At 36.5% G+C, this 13,161-nt stretch overlaps 1 protein-coding gene across 1 annotated transcript in view; it reads right to left on the bottom strand.

Moving 5' to 3' along the window:
* The window catches only part of GBE1 (1,4-alpha-glucan branching enzyme 1), a 149,437-nt gene that overhangs the window by 53,769 nt on the left and 82,507 nt on the right, over positions 1-13,161 (bottom strand). The window contains exons 8-12 of the mRNA XM_061453971.1: positions 10,758-10,873; positions 10,393-10,520; positions 6,955-7,053; positions 4,170-4,280; positions 1,316-1,487 (exon numbers count right to left, since the gene is read on the bottom strand). Coding sequence (XP_061309955.1) covers positions 1,316-1,487; positions 4,170-4,280; positions 6,955-7,053; positions 10,393-10,520; positions 10,758-10,873 — 626 coding nt within the window. The remainder of the gene's footprint in view (positions 1-1,315; positions 1,488-4,169; positions 4,281-6,954; positions 7,054-10,392; positions 10,521-10,757; positions 10,874-13,161) is intronic.

Genomic DNA, 13,161 nt, shown 5'->3' with positions numbered 1-13,161 from the left:
TAAATATTTATTTCATTAACTCTTATTTACTCTTGGGAAGCATGGCTGCATTTTATGGGGGAAAAAAAAAAACCACAGTTTTACTAGTATACCATATACTGATTTTTTCTGTTCTGAAGCTGCTTTAATTCCTTTTGAGAAAACCCATAAACACAATATTTGAGTGCTCTTCTAATACCAAGGAAGAAAACATGTACCAGTACAGACATGCTTATATCAAATGCCACAATCATCTTGTTAATGTTCTTCTTTTATTTATATTTTAAAATATACTGTTATGCAAGAAAGGCAATATCCATCCAACAATCCCCTTTAACTTAATAATACAAAACACTTAACAATAAAAGTTGAAGGCAATATTAAGCTAAGAACATCTCTAATTTTCAGGTGTTTCATTGTCAGAAAACCAAGATGGTTATCTGCTGCATGCTTTCAGCCCTTTTTCCCCATGAAACTGCTATACAACACTTGTCACACCACATTATAGAATTGCGATTTTTACTATCAAGTAAGGATTATTTTGCAAAGAAACTAAGGAATGTCAATGTGGTAAAGAGCACTGAACATAAATAGCTTCAGCATTTTGAATAAAACTTAAGAAAAACATTCAACTTTTAAAATGACTATATGGGACTATAACTTGCTGATTAATGAGTCCAACTATTGCACATTCTTGTAGTAATAGTGTTAGTAAGCAATGCAACAGTTGTATTTTACAGCTTATGAACAATAAGAAAAGGTATTGCTAACTCCTGCTAATTCTATGCTTCAATGTGCCTCCTATCTCTATGATTTGCCCTTGCCTACCTCATTAAGCCCCTGCTCGTCACTGAGAAGCTATGAAATATAAGTCATTTATAGATTAATTCCTAACAATTAATAACTGAAATAAGCATGGGGCTATCTTTAGTAAATTCACTGTTACAAGTTTAGGAGAACAGAAAAATAGAGATGAAAGACAACCCAGCTGCGTGAGGCAAGGCTTGCCACCTGACAAACTTGCAGAACTATTAAAATACTAGTCCAAGTTGTAAATCAGAGTAACACGAACTACAGCTTACCATATTTTTAAAATTTATTTCTGTTGCAACTAAGAACCACAATGATTTTACTTTCTTGTCTTATAATGCATCTTACAGACGGAAAAACAAAGCATACTACCTTTTGTACTAACTCTTCACAAAAAGCACTTACGCTCCAAACTTCAGCATTGTGATTAAGTACTGTAGATGTAAGATGATGACAGATCATTTTATTTCCCTGCCAAGTGTTCTGTAGACGAGAAAATGAAAGACTTGTTCCTAAGATTACTTACCCATGAAGTTCAGATAGCTCTCTCCTCCAAGTGCATGAGTAATGAGACGAATCATTTTATGAAGCTGTATTCCACGATCAATAACTGCAGTAAGGGGTGAGAGCACACTCATGTTTGTATACATCTCTGCATCCATCAGTCGAAACGCCAATGTCTTATCACCAACGAGTGCCTGTAACAGTTTAAAGAGAAAGAAAACCCTTGGGTATACTGGAAGTGTTTCTAACAGGCACACTGTATCATAACGGGAGGACTCAGAAGACTGGTGAGAAGTCGATTACTGCAACTTGGTATTGTGTGATGTGTAATTACATGGGTTGATAATCTGCTGCCAAAAAGAGCAAGTATGTGAACTGAGGCAGGTACATCTCTGAGCTGAGCCTCACCTGCATGCCAGACCCAACCAGCTGTTTCCCCTTTGCAACCCTTTGCATGGTTACTGGGGCTGCCTGCACTGACAGGAGTGTGAGAATATGATCAATAAGCTAGTAACACCATAACCTCTGTTGTGATCCTACATGTCACCTGATGGGATCAAACTGCACAATTACTTCTGAGAACCTGTTCGTCTACAGATATCAAATGTGAAATGTTAGCGTCAACTCAAATCAGCCAGAAGTCACCAACCACTGTGGATTTTTTATAGAAAACACAGGAAATGAGGAAACAAACATTTTAAGGAACATTCCTGGGATTACTAACAACACTCCTGATTTAGAGATGCAGAGTGAATATGAAGCATTCATTAGCATGCAATAAAGAATGTGAGTGGTTTTCTTTAACTTCACACAAGAGAAAAAACAAACTAGTAACTCCATCTAAAATCAAAGCCTGAATTGATAACTAGCTAGTGCTTACTATTACTTGAGAAAAGCCACACAAATGCTATGTAGAAAGGATTATTTCAAATATATTAGCATGCAGGCAGTTAAAAACATTTTGGAGTGTTTGTATTTAAATAGCTAACTTTTGTTTCATTAGCCCAATTCTCATTTTATTCTCAAGCATGAAAACTCACTAGATTCCAGAGAGACAGATGAGTTGTAAAGAGGTCTAGCTGAAAAGCACCATCATCTTTTAGTTTTCTGACTAACAATGTAACAGCATATATAGATGATTCCCACCAGTAAAAAAAAAAAAATAATCTTAAATAATAATATTCCTACGTGAGAACGGCAAGACTTAAGACTGCAAGGAACAACCCTTCTCTGGACTCAGGAATGTGCCATTTGTTAGCCCTTAATCTTTCCACTAGAAGAGAAGGTAAATGTCCCTATTCACGTTTTGTATGCCAGCCATGACTTCATAAACCACCATCCTTCCCCCTTCAAAGATCTCTTTGCAACCCTGAAGAGTCTTAGCCTACTTAGTTTTCTTCTTATGAAAACCAAGCCACACTTGCGATTATCCTCACCAACTCTCTCGCAGCATTTTTTCCAGTTATGCTGCATATCCTTCAAGATACAGGACCAAATCTGCCTCCAACATTCAAGATGCACACAGGCCATGAAAGACTACCTTAGCGTATTGATATTTGCTTTGCTCTCCACTCCATTCATAATAATTCCAGTACTGTATCTGGGGTTTTTTTGACAGCTATTAGCATTGAGCTGCTATTTTCACACACTTCCCATAACCATGAGGCCTTGTATTCTGACTGGTATTAACTCCTAGCCAGGAAGCTAGAATTGTTTCAGCCCTTCACATGCATTACTTTAAGTATCTTCAGGCTGAATTTCACCTCACTCCCATTTTTTTTTCTCTGTCCTACTTTTCACATATCAATCTGGTGTACTTTGTTTAATTCAAAATAAATAGAATTTCTTCCCATGTACGAGATTCTAAACAAAAATACACAGTGATATGGAAAACAACTCAACTGATAACATCCAGCGTGAAATAAAAGAACAGCAACAGTAACGTTGTATGTCATGCTTTAGGATGAAGAATGAGCTTTTGTAAAAGCAAATAATCACGGGACAAAATTCATTTCCAGTATTACCTGAAATCCTTTACCAGGATTGGGACTTTTCTCATACATCTTAAGTGAACACTGTGTAACAATCTCTGAGATAAGAATCTTAATAAGTAGATAAAATGAAGCCAATAAACTCAGAATTCTCTCTTTAAAATAAAGGCCTTTTGGAAATTTCTGTTGACTTTTATTATAGAAGGTATAGAAAATAGGATACAAATCTCTTATGTAGAGGAAAGAGCTGAAGGTAGGTTATTTAAACTTTTTATTAGAAAATGGATTTTTTTTTTTTTAGATCCTAATTTTCAAATTCTCAACCAATGTGATGTCTGATTCTCCAGAAACAACCATGAGTGTCACCCAAACTCATCTTTGTTTTTTCATTGTCACACATATAGAACCGTTACAATTACTGTATGTTGAACCAAACTGTTAGAGAATATTTCATTTAGATCTGAAAAGATGTCTGCAATCCTTTCAGAGAGGGTTTTCTTGACGGGGAATACAACAGTCACAAACACAGATTCAGTGACATTTTTTGTGCTTATTATACAAACAGTGGTCCAGCTTACTTTATTTTCAGAAGTATGGATTATATGCCTTCCTATGTCCTATGACAGGCAGGCAAAACAAGAAGTTAGGACTTGTTTTTAACAACAAAACTAAAACCACCACCACCAAGTAGAATTCTTTTATTAAAAATAAGGATCATAACAAACACACACAAAAGAAACCAGCGAAAACCAAGTACTCAAGATGTATTCTTAAATTGTTGCCAATCCTTCTCAACTCTAGCCTCATTTTCAAAACACAAAACCCACCAAACCTCTAAACCTCTATTTTACTTGCTATATATAAATAAACAAATAGATAAAATACCTGGTCGTGACTCTCTGCATATGCAATGTATTTTTCTTCATACCGTCTGTTTGTTAATGTATGCACAATATTGCCCATATTCCAGTCTTCATCTTTCAGCTCCTTAATTATCTGTAGAAATAAAGGAAAGGTCATCAAAAAGTGCCCTGGGTTCAGGACTGTTTTAACTAAAACTACATTATTTATTATCTTGGCACAGAAATTTCCAGGGGATTGTAAACTGTAATACTTTAACTTCTCCTATTCCCAAGTTTTAAAGTGACAAACTTTCTCTGATCATCTAAAGAGATTTTTTTCTTTTGAATTCCACTATATAAATATATTAACTAGAACATTTTGTTTATCTTGTACTTCCATATATATGCATGGACAACATTTTTTAGGTGAATCTTCCAATATGGAAGGCAAGGAGCTGCAAAAAAGCTCTGGGAAGAAATATGTGGCACACACCTGCATACATATGATACTGGAAGAAGTTCTTGTATTTCAAGCAACCCTGGCATATGGCAGCTTCTTACTACAGATCAATCACTGGGCTCTGTGGTGGAGAATGAACCACTCCAAGACAGAGCTACACTACTGCCATGAAGTACACAACATGAGAAGGTGCTTAGCACAGGGACCTTGCATGTTCCCCTGGATCTGTGAATTCAGTCTGCTCCAAACCACAGTTTCAATGCCAAAGCTTTGTAATACACAACAAGCTTTACATTTTTTGCCATGCCAGCTCCTGAGTTTCAGCAACCGAATCACATCAATAGGCATTTTCTGCCTCATACAACACTATTTTCTCCCTCTTCTAAATCCAGTTCAATTTCAGTGTTAAGTCCTTTTTCTATTTTTTGCATAGATCTCCACTGATCACTACAATTTAAATACAAACACAAAAATATATAGACATAAAAATCAAAGTGGCAAAATGTTAGTAACACCAAAATGGCTGATACAATGCTGTAAAATTTAACATTCTGAATGTAACTGGCCAGGTACTCCTAAACAGCCTTTTTTTTTTTCCTAGATCCCAATGCAGCACCATAATATGCACAATATCTACCTTTAATCTGAACTAATAGAGCCACTGTTATGATGAACAGCTTACCTTACTTTTACAGATCCCTCAAAATTAGTTTATGGAACCCTGGAGATCCTTCAAATTTAAAACTCATTTTAGGAAGTTGCCTAGAAAACTTGCTATTAACACGTACATACTTAAAAGCTGGTGGGAAATGAAAGCCATCCGTCTAGGACAGTTTGATAACAGCTGATAGACTCTGTTTCTAAGATCTTCCATTCCCATAATTTCAGTTGCATTGTTGCCTTAAGAAATGTGATAATAAACTACACCTCTTTCTCTCCCTCAAGGTCTTCAGTTGTGGTTGCTTATTTACAGTTACCTTAGCTAGGAGCTTTCTGCCTGCACCACCTTAGGCTCTTGTACAACCAACACATTCCTAAATAACTGGGGTCTGCTGGGAAACAGCCTAAGACTATCATAGCTGAATTTACACTCAACATCCCATCAGCGTGCCCAGCATACACCTGCTGTCCCACATTAAGTACATGCTTAGGCCAGAAGACATTTATCTCTGGTGAAAAAACAGAACTTTGGGCAGGACAGGTACATTTCCTCTCCAAGTACTGAAAATTAGAATAAGCAGACCGTATCAGAGATTGCTAAATTAGATTATCCATCTTTTGCCCTTATAAAATCCTACAGTCTTTCTTTTTAGTAATACTAACTCACCCAATTGCATTTGGCCTGTCTAGAAAACTGTTCACTTTTGCCTGTCCTAAAGTGTAAGGATGTTGAAGGTGAAAAGCCATCACCACGAGGTGTTTCTTACTACTACAAAAACAGGAGCCTCATATTATGAGTCCTCATTCCAGGATATAAATTACACACTCCAAAGTTTAACAATGCTGTCCTGGCTGAAGAAGCTGGCAAGTTTGTCTCCTGAATGAAAAGAAGAATTATTTTTCAATCGGACCTCCAACTTCTAGTTAGAAAAGTGAAAGACACTAAAGATAAGTTAATTTGCTTTTTATTTTAGGCCACTCACTACATTTATTGAAGCATTAGTGCTCATATAAAATGTTTATCATTTTCAAATCATCATGATAGCCAGAGGGATTTGGATGCAATCTTCTACCTGACTGAAAAACATTCTCTAAAACATCAGTAAAAGCCTTTTGAGATCATTTATCCGTTTTCTTGTGATTCCCTGAATTAAGGGAAAGGTGGTTTAAATCCTTATCGTAATTGCTTGTAAGTATATTATTGTCCATCAAGAGCATTTACAGCTTTTTATTATCTTTTTTGTAACCCCACTGTACCAATTGGTGGTGTTTGGATAATTCACTTACGTTTGCTTTGGTTAAACATTCACCTCTATATTCAATACAATTACTATGCCTGGTTTCAGGAGGGTTTGCTGCATGTTTTGAAGGTGGGCTTATTTTTAAAGTATTTTATAGGCATATAGTTAGCTTATTATCTACCTGTTTGCATTCTATATAGACTCTACATTGTACAGCTCTTGAGAGATACAGGTTACTTCAAACAAAATTGAGTCTAGTGTATTGTACAAAGAAGTTATCAGCTAGAATGCAAAGAACAGCCACTGAACTTACTCATCTTCTAATGCCTACATGATATTTGACAGCTCTCATTTCAGCCAGTAATACCTGTGCTCAAGCCTGTCAGAATTTATTTTAATAGGACATTAACAGAAGAGAGTAAAGTTTGGCAGTAGGATCCAGAAGTGGCGCACAGATAGAGTCTCACCTGTATCCACTTATCTGGAATAGCCATGGCTAGTCGATAATCAAAACCCCCTCCTCCCTCTGCAACAGGACGACAAAGAGCTGGCATTCCAGAAACATCCTTTAAAAAAAACAACCCCACACAACATAATTTGCACAGCATTGCAATTGGTAGTTCAGATTTTCCACCATACAATAATACTTCTATGCAAACACTCTGTAAACTATAAACAGCTTCACGGACCGACCTGTTTAAGGGAGGGGAAAAAAAGATTATAAACCCCGCAACAGTGAGTGATTACTATACACAGATTTGCTGTTTGAATGCAAATGTTAAAGGGAAAAGCATTATGGCTTTCCTCACCAAATACTCTACTACACAGTATTTTAATAAAGTAGGTATTTGAAGGAGAAGAGACCTCAGTAGATGCAGAATTTGAAATAATTAGTTCTCTTGAGCTCCACGTAATCAATAGCAAGCCGAATGTAGTCAACAAAAGACAAATTAAACCTTCATTTTGTTTATTGATATTCTGCATAAAGAATGACATAAAAATAAAAGGATGAATATACAGTTCAGTAAGAAAGAAAAATACAATCTCTACTGTTTTCCTAACTGCATAAACCCAAACTATTGATCCAGTTAGCCCTGGAGAATGACATGCTCTTACTGCATGATTTTCCAGTTTCACATTGATGGAGGCTGATCATTCTTAAATTTGAAAATAAAAGTTATTATATTAGTTATTTGACTATTGTTTTCATTTAATTATGGCATATAACACCCTTTTTCCGAAGTGGGCTTATCTGTAGAGAAAATGCAGATCTCCAATAATTACAAAATATATATCAGTGCTCAATTTTATTCACTTCTGCCAGGGAGAAGCCATGCTACCACAATGCTTATGGATGAATATAAACCTCTTGTGCCTACACTGGAGGATTTATGGAATTAAATTCTGACTAGAAATAGGGCTTAATTAGGAAGCTCATTCTGGTTTTCTGGATTCAATCCAGTTTTCAACCCAACTGCTGTATTAGACTAGTGAAAAAATGTTTGTGCTTGAAGTTAAACATACATATGCATACATGCATATAGACACAGACACCTCATACTGACGTAAGTGAGGAGACTGACCACATCTGCATGAAGCTCATGAATGGCACCTTGGGGACAGGATCCAGAGGGACCCTGACTGGCTGCAGGAATAGATCAACAGCAAGCTCAGGAATTCCAGAGCAAGGGCAATATTCAAATCCTGCCCCTCAGACAAAGGCCTGCACCCATACAGGCTGGGGAACAGCTCTGTGGGGAAGGCCCTGGGGCTCTGAGCCGGCAGCAAGCTGAGCGACAGCCAGCAGCCTGCTCTGGCAGCAGTGATGGCCAGCAGCAGCACTGGCAGGATGAACAGCAAAGCCAGGAGATCAAAGGAGGCTATTATCCCCCTTTACTCAGCAGTCCTTAGATCATACAGAAAACTGCATCCACATTCCACATGCTGTGGATACCAAATAATGAAGCAAAAATTCTTTCCCAACTTTTAGATATTATAAGAGCAAGTTCAGTAGCTCTCCTGAACCAATCAGAAAAGATAAACACAGACTAATGGTGTCCATCTTTCAGGACAAGATGATCTGAAACAAAAGGTTTTCTCTGTGATGCTATGATGTCTACCTGGACAAGGTCTGAGGCTGAGATTTAAGTAGCCCCCACCTACTTCAGTCATTATTTGAAAGTCAGACTTTTGGGAAGTAAAAATCAAAATTTAATACTATTTTTACCTAACTACAGATTTTACTTGAGCAATTAAAAAATAATAAATAAATCAGCAGTAGTTTGTTCAGTCTATTTTCCACCAAATGTAAACAGTGAATGCCTAAACATTTGCTCAGACCTTAGTTTGAAATGCGATGCATATAAAAACAACCCAGAAAGCTCAGCAGTAGGGTTTTTTTGCCTCTTTGTTTTTCCAGTACTTCAGGTATGATGCAGTTTTAACAGTTTTAGTTCTTATTATACAAAACTTTAATCACAGCTTTATTTTGAAGGCCAAAATGAAAAATAAGCATATAGTCAGTAATACCTAAAAACTTAGAAATTAATAAGACAGTGAATATACAGAATATTAACAAGCTGTAAAAAAAAATCAGTTAATTAAGGAATATATTATAATTAGTTATGGCTAGACAAAAGCATTCTTCTCATGTGGCACTCATTCAGTCATCATTATAGGCAAGCAGACATCCTTCACTGCCTTTTATAATTTTCAATTATGTCAATAGTTTTCTCCTTCCAAAATTCTCTTTTAACCATGCAGCACATTAATCAATTCTGTATTTCATGCAGCGACTCCCCCAGGCAGAAAATGATGTATTGAAACAGCAGCAGTTTCCAACTCAAGCAAGAGAAACTGAAGTCATATTTTGCTAAAAATGAATTCTTGGCCCAGGTAATACGAGCAGACTGAACTCAGAATTCCATTGGTAGGAATGCTCATAATCTAAAACTACCTAGAAAATGGAACAAATTTCACTTCAAACAAGCCAACAGCTCAACAAAAACATCTCAAGTTTACTAGTGATTGCTCATCAGATGATGTTTTTGCTAGCTTGTCATTAAGCTTTTAGCAGTGATTGTCTATAATATAAAATTTTACCCTAAGTACAAAATTAAGTTAAGGAGTATTTTGGTTTCTGAAGATGAACAGGGAACTCAAGAACACAAAAATTTTTTTTTAGACATTCATACAGACCCTAATGACATCAGACAGATGCAACTTTCCCTTTTAAACAAAAAGGATTAGTTAAACATAGTAACAGAAAAATACTCAAGGTTTACATGGTTTTTCATTTAGATCAAGAAGGTATCAGTGAAAATGCACCTATTCTTAGAACTTCACTGCTCGTTGTTTCATACTATCAAAAATTCCATGCGCCAACAATAATATTTTTCAGTCACAAAAATTTAACTGATATCAATCAACTCGAGTAATTAGTCTATTTACTCCCTCAGAAACCTGGAGAAACTGAATAGTACATTTAAATTAGCATACACATTCAACATGTATAAATTTACTGCATTTCTTTCAGAGGGGAATTATCAATTATGCCAATATAATTCCAAATAGGCAAAACCACACTAAGGCTGCTAATCTTTAGTACCATGAATCACTACTGACAAATGGCAATCAGGCAAAAGCAACAGACAAATAAAAACAAATCTTATTACAAGTTCAAAGAGATAAAAGAAATCCCTACATTAATTAATGATTCATTAATGCAAAGAATATTCCCAAAGTGTATATTCCAGCTGCTTTTCCCCATAAGGCAAAGTCTGTCCACTAATTAAAATTTCTCAGCCTATGTCACTCCTTGAATAGTGACTTGATAATTAACAGGAAATTCACATCCCAAAGCAATCAATATTAATATGATTGAGGGTGGCAAATTCTGATCTTACCTCTGCTATGGTTATGCATTCTGGATGCAAGAATTTAATCATGTGGTTGGCCAGCATTAGGTAACACAAAGCATCTTCATCCACATGTAGGCCAAAATATTCATTGTAATCTCCACTGAATCCTGTGCCTAATAAAACAGGAAGTTTTAAAGGCTACAGTCACTTAAAAAAAAATAGGTATTTTGCAATATGCAGTTTTATAAGCACCAGATTTGTTCATAATTCCAGATCTATCCATACAGCAGCACAACAAGGTATTAGCAAATCTGGAATTTTTGGTGCATTCAGTGAATTTCATAGCACAATTTCCACAGCAACTGAAGTGCAACGGGACTGCTGTGATTAGAGCTGATTAAATTACTTACCAATCCCATGATGGTGATACAACATAGATGTAACACCATCAAACCGGAATCCATCAAAGCGATAGTCTTCAATCCACATTCTCAAATTAGATAGAAGGAATCTCAAAACTTCCCAGCTGAAATAACATGAATTTATTTTATAAGCTTGAGAAACCTTGGGATCAACTAGAGTTCCTTATAGCATTACCGGGCTCCCCACTTGCACATATGGCAGTACTGGACTAATTGTACTGGACATTTTACCATTTTAATGAATTCCCCATTCTTCATTATCCTTTCCCTAAAAAGTTTACTTAAATCTTTATCTTTTACTGCACTAATTTCAATATTGCAGATAGGGGATTAGGAGAAATTGACAACTATCTATACAGACTAACACGTTAGTGTTTGAACACTTACGCTATATTCTAATACTCATACTTGCCACTTTCCTTTTCCTTTGGTTCCCTAAAGATGGTTATACTGTTAGAAAAGACATAGAAATGATAAGAAAAATAAATAGGCAAGTTTTGTCCCCAAGATTTTATGGATTTACAGCTCTTTCTTGGCATAACAGAAGTTAAAAAGCTGTTGTCCCCCACTGCCTCCCCCTGTTATTTACAAATCACACATCCACAGTAATTTATCAAATCTCCTACTGTGTTGCAAATTTACACATTTAAGGAGGAAACCAACTTATGGAAGTTGAGGAGTTTGGAATAACAGGAATAGGATATAATGCACACACAAACGAAGCGCAGACATGAAATCAAAACTACAAAAGAGGTTCCAAAGTGAGTAAGCATATGAAGGCATTTATGAACAAAATTTGTATTTAAGAACAAAACACTTTCAGGAACAGTTTTCTAACTATCCATCAATTCCTCTCCAAGGATATTGGTCTCGGGAGCTTCAAAAGACACCCACATCTTGTTTCTACTGTTCATTCCTCTGCACCACTACCCTCAGAACAGTGGTTCTGCACCTTGGCCTCAGGTGCATCTCCTGCAAGCTCTGACTCCAAAGAGCTCATCCATCTCAATCAGAGGTAGTGAAGCTTTTTTTGCCCATGTCATCTTCGACACTGGCCAATATTATTTCTCTCTAATCAACTTCCCAAGATAACAAAACAACCCCACTTACTCCCAAGTTTTTGTTCAGAGAGGAATTCAAGTGATGCAGCTGCATGCAAGGTCTCGCCAACCACTCTCTGGTGGGGCAGACAGAAGGGGTACACCTAGCACAAAGCACATTGGTCAGCATCACTCACAATTTACCTATGCATGTAGTTGGCATAAGGCAGTGAAGGAGACCCTCTCTATGTTTCACCTTAACAGATGCTGGAGACAGCAGACTCATGAGTCAACTATGACACAAGGAATAAACTCATTTTGACAAAAAATAAAATAAAATAAAAGTCTCTGCCTTACTTCCGTCCTCCAAATATACTTTCTTATGAGGGATGCTTTATCACATGAAAAGATGGGATGCTTTGGACATACTATAAAGCTGATAAATCCTGATCTCACCAAATAGCCAATTCTTCTTTACTCCAACAGGATTATAGTATTTCTCCTTTTCTTTGCATGTATTGCACACAGACATCCATGTGTGCATATAAAGACAGAAATATTACCAAATCAAAACCTCCAAATTTAGGAAATGCAATTCAGTTCAATGTGAATTGCCTCCATTCAATGCCTTTTCTGGACATGCATTACTTGCCAAGATTTTTTTGTTCCATCCCCATGTCTCCCCACCTCGCCCCAAATCACCCAGTTTACAAGACAACACTATACTAGCAAGATCCCAGAAGCTTGTCTACAGAGCCTTTTATATATTTATGATTTCTCAGCTGAAATGATTTGCAATGAGAATCCTCTGATATTGAAAGGAACAGAAAGGTATCAGAGGTCCTATGAACTGGCAAGCTGGTCGCAAAAACATGACTTTGTGAAAACACTCACTGGATCTCTTTCTGACCCATCATCAAAGTTTCAGGAAACTATTTGCTACAAGCTCAACACTGTGATCGAAGTCAAAACAGCAGCTGTACTGCAATAAAACTACAGTCCCACACAATTAAGACAATGCACATACAAAGTGTAGATTAATTGCTACAAGCCCCAGCCACACTTAAAAGATATTTCTCCTCATTACAGGTTACTTGACATCCTAACCTTAAAGTTCTTAAGATGGTGAAGAGGATTTATGCACTTGTAAAACACACACAGAAGTCTCAAAATAGGTAACAAATGTTATTTTTTCCACCATTGTTGGCACTGAAGACTGATCTTTGGAAAAGATGGAGGACCAGCATGAAAATAAATTGTAATGAGTTTTACATAAAAAAGCGAGGATGGTGACGAACAAACAAGATGAATTTGTTGAACGAAAAGATTAGTTAGCAAATTGATGAGATCAA

The sequence above is a fragment of the Pezoporus flaviventris genome, unplaced genomic scaffold, assembly GCF_033815535.1.
Source record: "Pezoporus flaviventris isolate CSIRO_AGI_PZ_B2104156 unplaced genomic scaffold, CSIRO_AGI_Pfla_v1 ptg000015l, whole genome shotgun sequence".
NCBI classification, from domain to species: domain Eukaryota; kingdom Metazoa; phylum Chordata; class Aves; order Psittaciformes; family Psittacidae; genus Pezoporus; species Pezoporus flaviventris.
Note: the sequence above shows the minus strand (reverse complement) of the source record. Positions and strands in the feature narration are given on the sequence as shown.